Source organism: Pempheris klunzingeri, unplaced genomic scaffold (assembly GCF_042242105.1).
Source record: "Pempheris klunzingeri isolate RE-2024b unplaced genomic scaffold, fPemKlu1.hap1 Scaffold_50, whole genome shotgun sequence".
Taxonomy (NCBI): Eukaryota; Metazoa; Chordata; class Actinopteri; order Acropomatiformes; family Pempheridae; genus Pempheris; species Pempheris klunzingeri.
Genome location: NW_027254954.1, coordinates 239,075 through 256,725, shown reverse-complemented (window position 1 = coordinate 256,725; position 17,651 = coordinate 239,075). Strand labels below are relative to the sequence as shown.

The 17,651-nt window shown below is 45.5% G+C and overlaps 1 protein-coding gene across 1 annotated transcript; it reads left to right on the top strand.

Moving 5' to 3' along the window:
* The first annotated feature begins 944 nt into the window (after positions 1-944).
* On the top strand, positions 945-16,553 carry LOC139224742 (dachshund homolog 2-like). The gene is made up of 11 exons (XM_070856049.1): positions 945-1,432; positions 6,019-6,129; positions 9,152-9,288; positions 9,612-9,766; positions 9,987-10,131; positions 10,948-10,998; positions 13,889-14,046; positions 14,936-15,083; positions 15,185-15,310; positions 15,715-15,774; positions 16,516-16,553. The coding sequence occupies exons 1-11, from the start codon at positions 945-947 to the stop codon at positions 16,551-16,553; spliced, it is 1,617 nt and encodes a 538-aa protein (XP_070712150.1).
* Positions 16,554-17,651: the final 1,098 nt, after the last annotated feature.

Genomic DNA, 17,651 nt, shown 5'->3' with positions numbered 1-17,651 from the left:
GTCTCACATACACACATCATTTTGTCACTTCATATGAAGATTTGAAAAACAACGAACAGTACAAACTAAAATACATAGAAACAGAATATAGTGAAAATAAAAATAAACACATGACATATATTGACACCGATAGGCAATCAATGCATTCTTTTTCTTTATCCTGATCTTTTAAACGTCACCTCTACCTGTGTGCCGTCATCGAGGTGGGCGTGGTTAGTTCACTTGTAGACAGTGAACCTCAATCAGAACTTCACTTTAACGAGTCTTTATTTTTCCTTTAAATCCTCTTTCCTTCCTCATCCTGTAGCAGTGTCAGGTACTCTCGCTCCCAGGTAGCTGAACCAGCAGCTCCTGTCTGCAGAGGACGAACCCCTGGATGTTCAGACAGATCTGAAGGAACCCAGGTAAAGAGATGAAAGCAGCTGAAGCGACAGTTTCAGGGATGAAAGCAGCTGAAGCGTCAGGTAAAGAGATGAAAGCAGCTGAAGCATCAGGTAAAGAGATGAAAGCAGCTGAAGCGACAGTTTCAGGGATGAAAGCAGCTGAAGCGTCAGGTAAAGAGATGAAAGCAGCTGAAGCAACAGGTAAAGAGATGAAAGCAGCTGAAGTGACAGGTAAAGAGATGAAAGCAGGGGATCAATAAAGTCCATCTTATCTTATTCCAAAATCAGCTGTCAATCACTCACCTGGACACGCCCCCTCCCTGTGTGTTCCCTTCGTCTGATTGGCAGACTGTGATTGGCTGATTGTGATTGGCAGAGTGTAATTGGCTGATTGTGTGTGTGTGTGTGTGTGTGTGTGTGTGTGGGGGGGGGGGGGGGTGATGGGAGCGGAGCAGCTTCAGTCTGAGTGGCGGGAACAGAGAGAGCGGACGGCGGGAAAATCACAGGTTAAACAGGACAAAAGAAAAATAAACTCTCTTCTTCTTCTTCTTCTTCTCTGACATGGCGGGCTCCTCCAACACTCCTCTGTCGCGGACCTCCACCCCGCCCACCGACCCTCTCTTCCACGCTGACCCGCCTTACAGCGCTCCTAAGCCGGCCAGCTCCGCTCGGCTGTCCGGAGCCCTCCTGGGCGGCGGCAGAGTGCGGCTCGGTGTGAACGGGACGGGCGGCGGCGGGGGGGCTGCTCCTCCGCACGGCGAGTGTAAGATGGTGGAAGTTCACGGAGTGAAGGTGGCGTCATTCACGGTGAACGGCGTGGAGCTGATCTGCCTGCCGCAGGTGTTCGAGCTGTTCCTGAAGCACCTGGTGGGGGGGCTGCACACCGTGTACACCAAGCTGAAGCGGCTGGACATCAGCCCGGTGGTCTGCACCGTGGAGCAGGTGCGCGTCCTGCGGGGGCTCGGCGCCATCCAGCCCGGAGTGAACCGCTGCAAGCTCATCACCAGAGCCGACTTCGAGACGCTGTACCGGGACTGCACTAACGCCAGGTGGGCCGGACACACGGAGCTGCTCAGTCTAAAATAGGCTGTTTTTCTCATGAAGTTCGGCGGGAGGAACAAAGTTCATGTTTAAGGTAGAAATTATATAAGAGATTAAAATGTTTCTCCTGCCTTAAATAAATTAGAGTTAGATTATTAGATTATAATCTAATAGAAATCAAATTAAACACGAAAAACTGTTTTTTAATAACAATGTGATTAAAAACAACAAATCAGTAAAATAAGGATGTTACATTATTTGGCTTGTCAGTTCTAAAATGTGAGATGAAACATGATTAATTATTGACCCATAAATGATGTCAAACATATTAACAGAAGGATTAAATACAAAATACACAGTGTTTTAATTCTAAAACTATAAACTCAATAAAAGTTAAAAAATAAAAGACTTCAGGTGATCAGGAACAATCAATGATCATTAATCAATTCCCTCTTTAAGAAACATTATTAACATTATTGATCTGTGAGGATAAATGAACAGCTGATCAGTGATTAAATGATGAAGTTAATCACATTATAAAACCATTAGATCTGATTATATGAGTGTATAAAACAGAATAATCAATACATTCACTCACAGGTGTGTGTAGGTGCTAATGTACAGAACATGATCATTACACGGTTCTGCACTGATTGATTAGCTGAAAAACACACACACACACTATCAGCCGATTAACGTGATCCGCCGACTGATCGCTGCAGCCGACAGATTTAATTGTTTATGAAAACACAGACCATTATCAACATCATCATCATCATCATCATCGTGACCATCAACATCATCATCATCATCATCATCGTGACCATCAACATCATCATCATCATCGTGACCATCAACATCATCATCATCATCATCATCGTGACCATCAACATCATCATCATCATCGTGACCATCAACATCATCATCATCATCGTGACCATCAACATCATCATCATCATCATCATCGTGACCATCAACATCATCATCATCATCATCGTGACCATCAACATCATCATCATCATCGTGACCATCAACATCATCATCATCATCATCGTGACCATCAACATCATCATCATCATCGTGACCATCAACATCATCATCGTGACCATCAACATCATCATCATCATCGTGACCATCAACATCATCATCATCATCGTGACCATCAACATCATCATCGTGACCATCAACATCATCATCATCATCATCATCAATCACCACCACCATCACCATCATGACCATCACCATCATCTTCATCATCAATCACCATCATCATCACCATCATCAATCACCACCATCATCACCACCATCACCTTCACCACCACCATCATCATCATCATCAATCACCACCATCATCATCATCATGACCATCACCATCATCATGACCATCACCATCATGACCATCACCATCATCATCATCATTAATCACCACCATCATCATCATCAATCACCACCATCATCATTAATCACCACCATCATCATCATCAATCACCACCACCACCATCATCATCATCATCATCAATCACCACCATCATCATCACCATCATCATCAATCACCACCATCATCACCATCACCACCACCATCATCATCACCACCATCATCATCATCAATCACCATCATCACCACCATCATCATCACCATCAATCACCGCCATCATCATCAATCACCACCACCATCATCATCATCGTGACCATCAACATCATCATCATCATCGTGACCATCAACATCATCATCATCATCGTGACCATCAACATCATCATCATCATCATCAATCACCACCACCATCACCATCATGACCATCACCATCATCATGACTATCATCATCATCTTCATCATCAATCACCATCATCATCACCATCATCAATCACCACCATCATCACCACCATCACCTTCACCACCACCATCATCATCATCATCAATCACCATCACCATCAATCACCACCATCATCATCATCAATCACCACCACCATCATCATGACCATCACCATCATCATGACCATCACCATCATGACCATCATCATCATCATTAATCACCACCATCATCATCATCAATCACCACCATCATCATTAATCACCACCATCATCATCATCAATCACCACCACCATCATCATCAATCACCACCATCATCACCATCACCATCATCATTATCATCACCACCATCATCATCATCATCAATCACCGCCATCATCATCACCATCAATCACCGCCATCATCATCAATCACCACCATCATCATCATCAATCACCACCATCATCATCACCATCATCACCATCATCATCAATCACCACCATCATCATCATCAATCACCATCATCACCACCATCATCATCACCATCAATCACCACCATCATCATCAATCACCACCATCATCATCACCATCATCACCACCATCATCATCACCACCATCATCATCAATCACCACCATCATCATCACCACCATCATCATCAATCACCATCATCATCAATCACCACCATCATCATCATCAATCACCACCATCATCACCATCATCAATCACCACCATCATCACCATCATCAATCACCACCATCACCACCATCATCACCATCATCAATCACCACCATCATCAATCACCACCATCATCATCATCACCATCACCAATCACCATCATCATCACCATCATCATCATCATCATCAATCACCACCATCATCATCACCACCATCATCATCACCATCATCATCATCATCAATCACCACCATCATCATCATCATCATCACCACCATCATCATCATCAATCACCACCATCATCATCACCATCAATCACCACCATCATCATCACCACCATCATCATCAATCACCACCATCATCATCACCACCATCATCATCAATCACCATCATCATCAATCACCACCATCATCACCATCATCAATCACCACCATCATCACCATCATCAATCACCACCATCACCACCATCATCACCATCATCAATCACCACCATCATCAATCACCACCATCATCATCATCACCATCACCAATCACCATCATCATCACCATCATCATCATCATCATCAATCACCACCATCATCATCATCACCATCATCAATCACCACCATCATCATCACCATCATCATCATCATCAATCACCACCATCATCATCATCATCATCATCACCACCATCATCATCATCAATCACCACCATCATCATCATCATCATCAATCACCACCATCATCATCATCATCAATCACCACCATCATCATCATCACCATCATCAATCACCACCATCATCATCACCATCATCATCATCATCAATCACCACCATCATCATCATCATCATCATCATCAATCACCACCATCATCATCATCATCATCACCATCACCATCATCATCATCATCATCATCACCATCATCATCATCATCATCATCATCACCACCATCATCATCAATCACCACCATCACCATCATGTGATAAATGATCACACACACACTACTGAGGAATTTAATCTACTGTGTATGTGGGCGGGCTGTCTCCAAGCTGTCAATCAAACACTGACCTGTGTATGCCCCCAGCACTGAGTGTGTGTGTGTGTGTGTGTGTGTGTCTGAGGTGCAGGTTTGGCCAGGTGTAACCACGGTAACCGATGTATGAGGTCATTGTAATGATTTCTGCTGTAATAATAACGAGCCGATCGCTGATTAATCTGCTGATCAGTTTGTTATTGATCAGTGACTGTATATGAAATGTCATAAAAAGAGTATAAAGACTCTTCTTCTGTGGTGTTTAAAGACGTATAAAGACTCTTCTGTGGTGGTTAAAGACGTATAAAGACTCTTCTTCTGTGGTGTTTAAAGACTTCTTCTGTGGTGGTTAAAGACGTATAAAGACTCTTCTTCTGTGGTGTTTAAAGACGTATAAAGACTTCTGTGGTGTTTAAAGACTTATAAAGACTCTTCTTCTGTGGTGTTTCAAGACGTCTTAAGACTCTTCTGTGGTGTTTAAAGACGTATAAAGACTCTTCTTCTGTGGTGTTTAAAGACGTCTTAAGACTTCTTCTGTGGTGTTTAAAGATGTATAAAGACTCTTCTTCTGTGGTGTTTAAAGACGTCTTAAGACTCTTCTTCTGTGGTGTTTAAAGACGTATAAAGACTCTTCTGTGGTGTTTAAAGACGTATATAAAGACTCTTCTTCTGTGGTGTTTAAAGACGTCTTAAGACTTCTTCTGTGGTGTTTAAAGACGTATAAAGACTCTTCTTCTGTGGTGTTTAAAGACATCTTAAGACTTCTTCTGTGGTGTTTAAAGACGTATATAAAGACTCTTCTTCTGTGGTGTTTAAAGACGTATATAAAGACTCTTCTTCTGTGGTGTTTAAAGACGTATAAAGACTCTTCTGTGGTGTTTAAAGACGTATAAAGACTCTTCTGTGGTGTTTAAAGACGTCTTAAGACTCTTCTTCTGTGGTGTTTGTGGTGCTAGAGTCCGTCCGCAGAGAGGCCCTGAGCGGAGATCAGACAGATTTGCTGATGAAGTTGGAGCGCAGGAGGAAAAGGCTGGTCCTCGTTAATTATTGATGGCTGTCGATTTAAGGTGGAATCCCATTAAGGTGGTTTATTCAAAGGGCCATCCGCTTGTGTTTTTCAGCTCTCGACCGGGCCGTCCTCCAAAGCGGACCCTGGGTGTGACCACGGTGACTGACGGCTCCAGACTCCTCCCACATAGTTTGATTAGCCCCGCCCTGCTGTCACAGACAGGTGAGTAAAACAAACACCCACCCAAGAAGAGAAGAAGCAGAAGTTCTCCCATAGCTTAAAAACTAGAAGGTTGTTGTTACTGTATCGCTGCGTTACCTCACCAGACTCCATTGTTGTTCAACCAAAAGGATCTCCCAGGTCTCTCTCTGTAGGGATCCTTTCCACACTTAGAATAACACTCTGAGCCTGTCAGTGGATCAAACCAGCTCTTTTAGTGGACCTACTGTGATCTACTGGACCAATCCCAACACTTTTTACTTACATTTTATTACTTTTTTTTGTTTTTGCTCCTTTGTTTGTATTCATGGTGGTGCTCACTTTAACTTTCTATGTTGCTACTGTAACACCAGAATTTCCCCCCAGGGATCAATAAAGTATTTCTATCTATCTATCACTACCTACCAGTCATTCAGGCACCATGTTCCCCTTTAACAAGGAGCTCAGACGGCATATCCACCAGAGCTGTGGTCGTGTTCACCTCCAGTTTAACGGCTAACGAGGACCACAGGACGGAGCGACGTGACCTCCTGCTGTTGAACAAAATCTGTCTGTTGGATGAAACGTCACAGCGACACAGTCGGGCGGCGAGGAGGACGCCACGGCACGGGGTTATGACCCGTGGGTGTCTCTTCTGAGAGCGCGGCCCGTCCAGGCGCTCTGATCCCAACAGGCCCGATTTTATATATATATATATAGTTTTCATCATGTGACCGCAGAGAGATCACAGCTATAATTAGCATGTGTAATTAGCAGACGTCAAAATGACTGACAGATTGGAGTCTGACCTGAAGCAGAGTGTGTGTGTGTGTGTGTGTGTGTGTGTGTGTGTGTGTGTGTGTGTCTTTCATCCGGTCTAGTATGATGTCATGTCGAAACATGTTGGCGTCTGACAGACAGATGAAGCGTCACAGTGACATCACAGTCAGTGGCTGGCTCTGATTGGACGGTTTCTCTGTGTCTGTTTGATTCCTCTTTATTTTATTGTTTCTGTTCTCTGCACAGTTAAATAAAGTTAAATGATGAGAAGAGAACATGACTAACGGACCCCCACCCCCTCTGAGCCAGGTTCAGTCTGAAGCTTCTTCTTGTTAAAGGGGAGGTTTCTTCTTGTTAAGGGGGAGGTTTCTTCCCGTTAAAGGGGAGGTTTCTTCTCGTTAAGGGGGAGGTTTCTTCTCGTTAAGAGGGGGGTTTCTTCCCGTTAAGGGGGAGGTTTCTTCCCGTTAAAGGGGAGGTTTCTTCTTGTTAAGGGGGAGGTTTCTTCCCGTTAAAGGGGAGGTTTCTTCTCGTTAAGGGGGAGGTTTCTTCTCGTTAAGAGGGGGGTTTCTTCCCGTTAAGGGGGAGGTTTCTTCCCGTTAAAGGGGAGGTTTCTTCCCGTTAAGGGGGAGGTTTCTTCTCGTTAAAGGGGAGGTTTCTTCCCGTTAAAGGGGAGGTTTCTTCCCATTAAAGGGGAGGTTTCTTCCCATTAAAGGGGAGGTTTCTTCCCGTTAAGGGGGAGGTTTCTTCCCGTTAAAGGGGAGGTTTCTTCCCGTTAAAGGGGAGGTTTCTTCCCATTAAAGGGGAGGTTTCTTCCCGTTAAGGGGGAGGTTTCTTCCCGTTAACGGAGAGGTTTCTTCTCGTTAAAGGGGAGGTTTCTTCCCATTAAAGGGGAGGTTTCTTCCCGTTAAGGGGGAGGTTTCTTCCCGTTAACGGAGAGGTTTCTTCTCGTTAAGGGGGAGGTTTCTTCTCGTTAAAGGGGAGGTTTCTTCCCATTAAGGGGGAGGTTTCTTCTCGTTAAGGGGGAGGTTTCTTCCCGTTAAGGGGGAGGTTTCTTCTCGTTAAGGGGGAGGTTTCTTCCCGTTAACGGAGAGGTTTCTTCCCGTCAAGGGGGAGGTTTCTTCTCGTTAAGGGGGAGGTTTCTTCCCGTTAAAGGGGAGGTTTCTTCTCGTTAAAGGGGAGGTTTCCTTCCGTTAAAGGGGAGGTTTCTTCTCGTTAAAGGGGAGGTTTCTTCCCGTTAAAGGGGAGGTTTCTTCCCGTTAAAGGGGAGGTTTCTTCCCGTTAAGGGGGAGGTTTCTTCTCGTTAAAGGGGAGATTTCTTCCTGTTAAAGGGGAGGTTTCTTCCCGTTAAGGGGGAGGTTTCTTCTCGTTAAGGGGGAGGTTTCTTCCCGTTAAAGGGGAGGTTTCTTCCCATTAAGGGGGAGGTTTCTTCCCGTTAACGGAGAGGTTTCTTCTCGTTAAGGGGGAGGTTTCTTCTCGTTAAAGGGGAGGTTTCCTTCCGTTAAAGGGGAGATTTGTTCTCGTTAAGGGGGGAGGTTTCTTCTCGTTAAGGGGGAGGTTTCTTCTCGTTAAAGGGGAGGTTTCTTCCCGTTAAAGGGGGAGATTTCTTCCCGTTAACGGAGAGGTTTCTTCTTGTTAAAGGGGAGGTTTCTTCCTGTTAAGGGGGAGGTTTCTTCCCGTTAAAGGGGGAGATTTCTTCCCGTTAACGGAGAGGTTTCTTCCCGTTAAAGGGGGAGATTTCTTCCCGTTAACGGAGAGGTTTCTTCTCGTTAAAGGGGAGGTTTCTTCCCGTTAAGGGGAGGTTTATTCCCGTTAAAGGGGAGGTTTCTTCTCGTTAAAGGGGAGTTTCTTCTGCTCTGAGTGAGACGTGTCATCAGATGTTTGTTATTAACTTATGCTGAATGAATAAAGATTGATTGATTGAAAATCACAGAAGCACAATTTTGATGTGTGTGGAGATGAAACCAAATGTTCCACTTTGAGTGTCTGAGTTTCCTTCTGATAACAAAAAGATCCAAACTGTCCTTCCCCTGCCGGGGGGGTCGTTAGCAGTCCCTCGTTAATACTAATTAATTAATTAGTGGAGGCGACTAATTGGGCCAAGTAGCTGCAGGCAGAGAGAGGTGGTGGAAGACAGAGACGTCCCTGTAGACCTTCATGTTTATTAATTATTGATTGATCAGCAGTTTGGAGCGACCACCTGATGATCAAACAGGAAATCGATCCAACAACACATGTAATGGAAAACATCACCTGTGTCCGCCGTGTGTCGTCTCCGCAGGTCTGACGGCGGCGGCGATGGCCGAGGCTCTGAAGCTGCAGAAGGTGAGAATGATGATGGGTTTCCATGGCAACAGCGACCAGCAGCGCCATCTTGACGGAGCCGAGTCAGAGAACGATGACACAGGTACGTCGTGACATCATCATCATCAGCTTCTGAACCTCAAACACCTCTGACGTCACATGTCCCCCCCGCCATGCAGGAGGCAGTGAAGCATCATGGGAGAAGGAGCAGCGCCTCCTCTCTCCTGCTCCCTCCTCGGTCGTGGTGCCTCCTGCTGGTTCAGCGTCTCTCCACCTCAACACCTTGCAACAACACAGCGCCCTATTGGCCAACCGTGAGTCACAGCTCTCCTCTGATCGGACGACACAATTCCCTTTTCTGTATCGTTAGCGTAGCATCGTAGCATCTCAGTATTTTAAATGATCCTCACGTCTCTGCCTCCACAGGCCTGTCAGACCTTCCTTTTATGGTCATGCCCCACCCCCTCCTCCCTGTGGGCCTGCCCCCTGCCAGCGTCGCCATGGCGATGAACCAGATGAGTCAGCTGAGCGGTTTGGCAAACATGGCCGCCATGACCCAGGTTCAGAGAGAAGAGAGCAAGGTGACCCCAAGCTAACATCGCTAGTGCTGATACTAAACTTGATAATGCTAACAGAGCTAATGCTAATGAAGCTGTTTCTAAAAGTCGTACTAACTGTGCAATTGCTAACATTGCTAATATTAAAAATGCCATTCCAGTGCTTACTTAGTTAATGCTAAGGGTGCTAATGCTAGCAGTCCTAATGCTACACTGCTAATGCTAACACTCAGACTGTGTTCAGGAGTCTTCTCCTGGAAGCCCCTCCCCTTGCCTCTCCCCCTGCGAAGATGAGCTCCACCCCCAAGAACCAACCAGCCAATCACCTTCCAGAGCATCTTTGTCATCCTCATCATCACCTCCTCCTATAACACACACCCCAGAGCGGGGTCAGCGCACACACACACACACACACACACACACACACAAAGACTGAATTTCAATCTAATTTACTAACTTTCGTATTTATTACTTTTCAAAAGTCTGCTTCTATTTCATAATTTCACTTTTCATGACAGTGATGTCACAGGTTAGCGCCTGTGGGGTGGGGTTAGTTAGCCTGTTAGCGCCTGTGGGGTGGGGTTAGTTAGCCTGTTAGCGTCTGTTGGGTGGGGTTAGTTAGCCTGTTAGCGCCTGTTGGGTGGGGTTAGTTAGCCTGTTAGCGCCTGTGGGGTGGGGTTAGTTAGCCTGTTAGCGTCTGTTGGGTGGGGTTAGTTAGCCTGTTAGCGCCTGTGGGGTGGGGTTAGTTAGCCTGTTAGCGTCTGTTGGGTGGGGTTAGTTAGCCTGTTAGCGCCTGTGGGGTGGGGTTAGTTAGCCTGTTAGCGCCTGTTGGGTGGGGTTAGTTAGCCTGTTAGCGCCTGTTGGGTGGGGTTAGTTAGCCTGTTAGCGCCTGTTAGCTGCAATTACCTATTGTTAATGCCTTGTAGGTCCTGTTAGCTCCCGTTGGCAACAACAATGTCAAAGTCATTCTAAGTCAAGGGGCCTCGTACTAACTGACTGACTAACCAGCTGGTTAAGAGCCAGGTTTAGTTGTGAGTGTGGTAGCGGGTTTGTGATTGGCTGAGAGGTGAGAGGGCAGTGACATCACCGCTGTCATGAGAGGTTTCTGTGAAAAATGCCATAAAACCAAATGAGTGAAGGAACATTTGATCATAAGGAGTTGAGTTCTGGAGGATCAATAACTGGTGATGTCACGACCTCCACAGATGGCGAGGCGGCAGAGCGGGAAACCAACAGCAAGAGGGCGTCAGAGAAAGGTAAGAGAGTAACTCTGCTTCCTCATTGGACGCTGCTGATCAGCCGATGGGTCTCAGGCCAACGAGCCAATCAGCAGCGAGGAGCTTTAAGTTACTAGAGTCGCCCGCCGTGTCCAACGACATGTATGGCAAGCATAAAGTGACAAATATCATCACTTTTATTGGTTAAACGCTGTAAAATGTGGCGTTCAATTAGGACGGCGTTTTTCATAGCGGCAGGCAGCGGTGGGGGGTCGCCGCCGAGGGTCCGGTGCAGCTTTCAGCAATGAGCGGCTGCTCGCTGGAGCTTTTACTGCTGTTTGTGTTCGTGTTGTCTCTCATTTAAATCTCGTTAAAAAGGTGTTTTGTCCCCCTCCATCAGAGATGGCAGCCTAGAACGCGGTCTCTGGAAAAAAGTAAGAAAAATACGACAGACATAAACGACAAAGAGGAAGAACTACGGGGCACAGGTGCTAATGCTAACGGAAAAGACGGTGCGCGGCAGAAAGGTAGCGAAAAATTAAGTGAACATGGAAAGAATCCTAGAGGAGATTCAAGACTTCAGAAAGGAGAACGACCGCCAGCTCAGTGACATTAAAGACGAGCTTAACAAGACAAACCAGTCGGCGAAGCAGAGGACGGCATTGAAGCGGTGGAATCCAGGCTGCAGGTGATGGAGCAACGTCCAAACTCAACACGAAGACAAGCTAGTCGAACAAGAGGGAAGGTCACAGAGAGAAAACATCAGAATTCATAATGCACCGGAGGATGAGGAGGGCAGCTCGATGTTAACTACTGAGGGACAAGTTGGACATCCCACCGACTACAGAGCTGCATGTAGAGAGGGTGCCGAGCGTTACCGCCGAAACCCACGGACGCAGGTAGACCCACATCTATCGTGATTAAATCCACCGGTACAAAACAAAAGAAGAAGTCCTACGTAAAGCCTGGGAGAAGAAAGACATTTTTCTAAACACCTGAAGGCTTTATTTAGAGCACGACTACCCCACCGCGGCGCTGAGCAAGCAGAAAGAATACAGAATACATGAAACGAATGTTAAAGGAGAAAAAGATCCGCTTCCAGACCCCCACCCAGCCAGACTACGAGGATGGATGGCGACTCTACCACATGTAACCCATCTTATAATGCACAATGGAAAGACATTGAAAGCAAACTGATATCAGAAGTTCATATACGGACTATATTACCTGATAAGAACCTGCAAATATACATAAATAAGTTAGAAAATCCATGGAAAAATCGGTTTTGAGGTTATGGAGAGCTGTAATAGAACAATATAAATTGGGAGAAGATGTTAAAATACTAAGTTGGTGTGCATATGACTCAGACTTCACCCCAAATAAGCTAGATGCAGGATTCAAATATTGGATAGAAAAAGGAAAAACATGTGTATGTGGGATTATATAAAGGGCAAATGGGAAAAAGAAGGAAACATGCCGCTGACAGCGGAGGAGTCTTTTGTTACTTCCATGAGGAAAGCACACTATGATAATGGTCATTGTGTGTCAGTGTTGGAGGATAAGATAAGATAAGATAAGATATTCCTTTATTTATCCCACAATGGGGAAATTTCAAGTCAGCAGCAGTTCTGATTCACACATACAAGATACAGTTCACACATACAAAGAAAGGGGAAAGGAGTCGTGGATGTCAAGCCTCAGACCACTACCATGTTTTTTGGGACTGCCAGAACAAACAGAACTACTGGAGGGAAACACAAGCAGCACTTCAGACCATTCTGAAGACCAGTATATCGTTTCATTTTAAAGTTATGTACTTAGGTTGTATCTCTCCAGAAGCAAAAGGGATTGACAGATATTTAACGGGTATTTTATTGGCAGCGGGGAAAAAAGCTCTGACTAAAAGGTGGTTGACTCACAACAAACCACTGGAGTGATGTAACACATCTATAGGATGGAAAAGATGACTTTTTCTTTACATCTAAATGTAGCAGTACTCTGTACTCTCTCTCTCTCTTGCGTTGTGTGAAGAATCAAAGTCAGACCCGTTCACTCTTTGGCTGGTAAAATACATTGATGTTAGGTCTCTCACAGCCACCCTCGTGGTAACAAGCTCCAGAAAATACTAAAACACAAAAGAAGTCATGTGGCTAACTGTGGATTAGCATTGACACCACGGAGATTACTTGTAAGGTTACACTGGTGCTAGCAAAGTTGCCGCCAACGTAGCGTACTTGTAAGTTATTACTATAAACAAGCCGATATTTTCACAAAAGCATTTGGCATATATGTTTCAACAAGCATATGACCTGCAAAAGCTATAAGTTTTGCCACTATAAACAACCTATTTAGCATTTTCAGCAGAGCTGCATCATAAATCAGATATTAATTGCTGTAATAACAGTTGATGGCAAGTGGAATCATTAACTCCGCTACATAAAGATGGATGTTTTCACACGACGCTGGTCAGAACCAGGTTTAGTTCAGGTAGTGAACTGAAGGAATGTCTACAGACCCACTTAAATGCTCCCCCTCACCTTTGTGCCCCCTTTAAGGCCCGAGCACTTTAGACTAACTTAAGTGCACTACTTTGCTGCAGGTATTCTGATCTGACTTCCACATTAGATGATCCTCTCCCTGGGTGGATGTAGTTCTGGTCCTTTTCCCTGGTTGTTGTTTTTTGTTGAAGAGGGAATGAAAATCTGAGACAGAATTAGAAAGAGAAAAGGACTGTGAGAAGGCACACGATAGTATATTGTTCTGTATCCATGACTCCGTACCGTGTTTTCTTCTCATACTGTCATGTGTCAATTTGTCTCACAGTGAGGAGTGAAATAATAACTTGGTGTTTCATTGGTGTGTTCGACCAATCACACACTGCTTTCATCACTCTGTAAGTCAAACCTGATTTCTACATTTCTATCTTCAGATGACAGCCTGTTGCCCCTCCCCCTCCCCAAACCAACCTATGAGAAGCTGGTACTCACCCCCCAGCCGCTGTCAATCAACCACACAAACCCCGCCTTCACTCCGCTCCTGTGGGCTGAGGGTCTGTCGTCCATGGAGACGCTGCTGACCAACATACAGGTGACAGTTACCTGAAGTAACGTAGACACGAAAACATAGACAGTGATGTAGAGAGGTAACGTTGAGGGGGTAACATGCAAAGATAACGTAGATTCAGTAGCATAGATTCGGTAGCGGTCATTCGGTAGCGTAGATACGGTAGGGTAGATTCGGTAGCGTACATTCGGTAGGGTGGATTCGGTAGCGTAGATTCGATAGGGTAGATTCGGTAGCGCAGATTCGGTAGCGTACATTCGGTAGGGTACATTTGGCAGGGTAGATTCGGTAGCATATATTCGGTAGCGTACATTCGGTAGGGTAGAATCGGTAGCGTACATTCGGTAGGGTAGATTCGGTAGCGTACATTCGATAGCGTACATTCGGTAGGGTAGATTCGGTAGGGTAGATTCGATAGGGTAGATTCAGTAGCGTACATTCGGTAGGGTACATTTGGTAGGGTAGATTCGGTAGCATATATTCGGTAGCGTACATTCGGTAGGGTACATTCGGTAGCGTACATTCGGTAGGGTACATTCGGTAGCGTATATTCAGTAGGGTAGATTCGGAAGCGTACATTCGATAGGGTAGATTCGATAGGGTAAATTCGGTAGCGTAGATTTGATTGGGTAGATTCGTTAGCGTACATTTGGTAGCGTACATTCAGTAGGGTAGATACGGTAGTGTACATTCGGTAGCATATATTCGGTAGCGTAGACTCGATAGGGTAGATTTGGTAGCGTACATTCGATAGCGTACATTCGGTAGGGTAGATTCGGAAGCGTACATTCGGTAGGGTAGATTCGGTAGCGTACATTCGGTAGGGTAGATTCGGTAGCGTAGAGGCAGAGGACCTCGTGCGTCGGTTCCATCGGGCCGTCCCGGCGGGTCATCAGTGTCTGGTTGTCCTCAGGGTCTCCTGAAGGTGGCGGTGCAGAGCGCTCGATCTCAGGACAAAAACAACCAGATGGAGAGGAAGGAGTTAAAACTGGAGCTGGAGAGAGAGAGAGACGCCCGGCAGACGCTCCAGAGACAGCTGAGCTCCGAACTCCAGGCCAGAGGTGAGACGGGTCAGACCGGAGTTTAAATGGTTATTATGGTCTGTCTGTTTAATGGTTATTATGGTCTGTCTGTTTCATGGTTATTATGGTCTGTCTGTCAGTGTCGATCCAGCGGCGGCTGAAGAAGGAGAAGAAGGCAAAGAGGAAGCTGCAGGAAGCGTTAGACTTTGAGTCGAGGAGGAGAGAACAGGTGGAGCGAGCGCTCAAACACCCAGACGCCATCACAGGTCGCTACATTCAACATTTCTTCTTCTCCAGCCTGATTAAAGTGTCTGGCGCAGAAGGGCTGAATGTTTTCCTGTTGGTGTGTTTACTTGTTACACTCGCTGGATCTCGTTTTAACTGTTCATCATAGTTTAAGTGTGAAATTACAAATGTGAGCTAACAGCACAAGACGCCATTAGCATGGCTAACATACATGTGTTAGCATGGCTAACATAGGTAACGTTAGCATGGCTAACACAGGTAACGTTGGCATGGCTAACAGGTAACATTAGCATGGCTAACACAGGTAACGTTGGCATGGCTAACACAGATAACGTTAGCATGGCTAACAGGTAATGCTAGCATGGCTAACATAGGTAACGTTAGCATGGCTAACAGGTACTCGGCCGTTTGTTTTGTTCTTCAGACGCAGTGATTCCTGACAGCGAAGTGGAAAACAAACAGCAGGAAAACACTGCAGCTCGAGGTAACATGTATTTAATGTAGTTTTTAATTTAGTTTCCGTGGAAACACCATTTTCTTGTAAAATAATAACTTCATGATCGAAACATTATGACTGTAACATTATGATTTAAACTGAAAATTATTTTATCTGTTTTGCATCCAGCTGTGGTTCAGGTTTCCTCCATGTTCCTCCATGTTCCTCCACCTCCATCAGGAGCGTTTCAGAGTTCCTCCTGCTGATCAGTGTTTCTGCTCAGGTTTAGCTGGTTTGGTCCTTAAACTGATGTTGGAGCTTCTAACAGGATCAAACGGGCTGCGTTTCTTCTTCTGCTGCTTTAAATGTGTTTCTAACAGGATCCAACAGGCCGCGTTTCTTCTTCTGCTGCTTTAAATGTGTTTCTAACAGGATCCAACAGGCCGTGTTTCTTCTTCTGCTGCGTTAAATGTGTTTCTTGGATGTACTTCCTGCTTTGTTGTGCTGCAGCTACAGACAGCAGCTAAAGTCACAGTCAGAGTGTTTCTCCATCCAAGATGAATAATTTGTCGTAAAAGAAACAGTCCAAACTCAGTTGGAAGGAGTTGTTTTCATACTTTTAGCATTGACGTTTATATTATCATGGTTTTTTTAGTATTGTTAATGTAAACTCACCTGCTGTGACCAGCGGGGGCCACAGGGGGCGCCAAAGGGGGGGGGGCACAGCTACAGCATCCCAGACTGAAGCCTGATGGTCTCAACTCAGTTTTTATCTTTGTGTCTCTGCAGAGAACCGAGCCTTCATCAAACCCCCGCTCCTCTTCTGAGGAGGAGGAGGAAGATGAGGAGGAGGAGGAGGAGGAGGAAGATGAGGAGGAGTTGTGATGAACTAAAGATTCAAAGTCCCATCAGCCACCTCTCTTCCTTTTTCTAATGTTTTCAATTAACTGTTCTTCTTTATTATTATTATTATTATTGTTATTGTGTCACATGACCACCTGTGATGTCATCAGGTGAAACAGCAGTCTCACCTGTAGGGGGCGGAGTCACATCTGAACGTGTTTATTCAGGTGTTTTTTACTACTGTGAAACTTTATTAAGAGCTCTGACCCTTAACGAGCTCTGACTCTAAAGAGCTCTGACCCATAACGAGCTCTGACCCTAACGAGCTCTGACCCTTAACGAGCTCTGACTCTAAAGAGCTCTGACCCATAACGAGCTCTGACCCTAACGAGCTCTGACCCTTAACGAGCTCTGACTCTAAAGAGCTCTGACCCATAACGAGCTCTGACCCTTAACGAGCTCTGACTCTAAAGAGCTCTGACCCTTAACGAGCTCTGACTCTAAAGAGCTCTGACCCATAACGAGCTCTGACCCTTAACGAGCTCTGACTCTAAAGAGCTCTGACCCTTAACGAGCTCTGAGTCTAAAGAGCTCTGACCCATAACGAGCTCTGACCCTAACGAGCTCTGACCCTTAACGAGCTCTGACTCTAAAGAGCTCTGACCCTTAACGAGCTCTGACTCTAAAGAGCTCTGACCCATAACGAGCTCTGACCCTTAACGAGCTCTGACTCTAAAGAGCTCTGACCCTTAACGAGCTCTGAGTCTAACGAGCTCTGACCCTTAACGAGCTCTGACCCTAACGAGCGCTGTAACTGAAAACAATGAGGTGATGGGAAAAAGTGATATGTAGTGAAGTGACATCACAGGGTGGGCGTGGTCACGGGCTTACCGAGCTTAATGAGGCAGCAGTTACAGTCTCACAGCTGAGCTCAGTTAATTATCGTTACTGTAGATTAGATTCATTAGATTTACATGTGAATAGTTAGCAGACGAGTTCAGCAGGACGCTGAGCTCAGACCTGCAGCTCGTCTTATTGATTAGTGATTTTCTGTCAGGTTTCATCTGAATCCAGCACCAACA

What these genes read in the sequence shown, in the direction of transcription:
- LOC139224742 (XM_070856049.1), top strand. Translation starts at nt 945, where the DNA reads ATGGCGGGCTCCTCCAACACTCCTCTGTCGCGGACCTCCACCCCGCCC. An exon ending in AACACACACCCCAGAGCGGG is followed by an intron (nt 10,132 to 10,947) that starts GTCAGCGCACAC and finishes CGACCTCCACAG; the next exon opens with ATGGCGAGGCGGCAGAGCGG. An exon ending in GGAAAACACTGCAGCTCGAG is followed by an intron (nt 15,775 to 16,515) that starts GTAACATGTATT and finishes GTGTCTCTGCAG; the next exon opens with AGAACCGAGCCTTCATCAAA.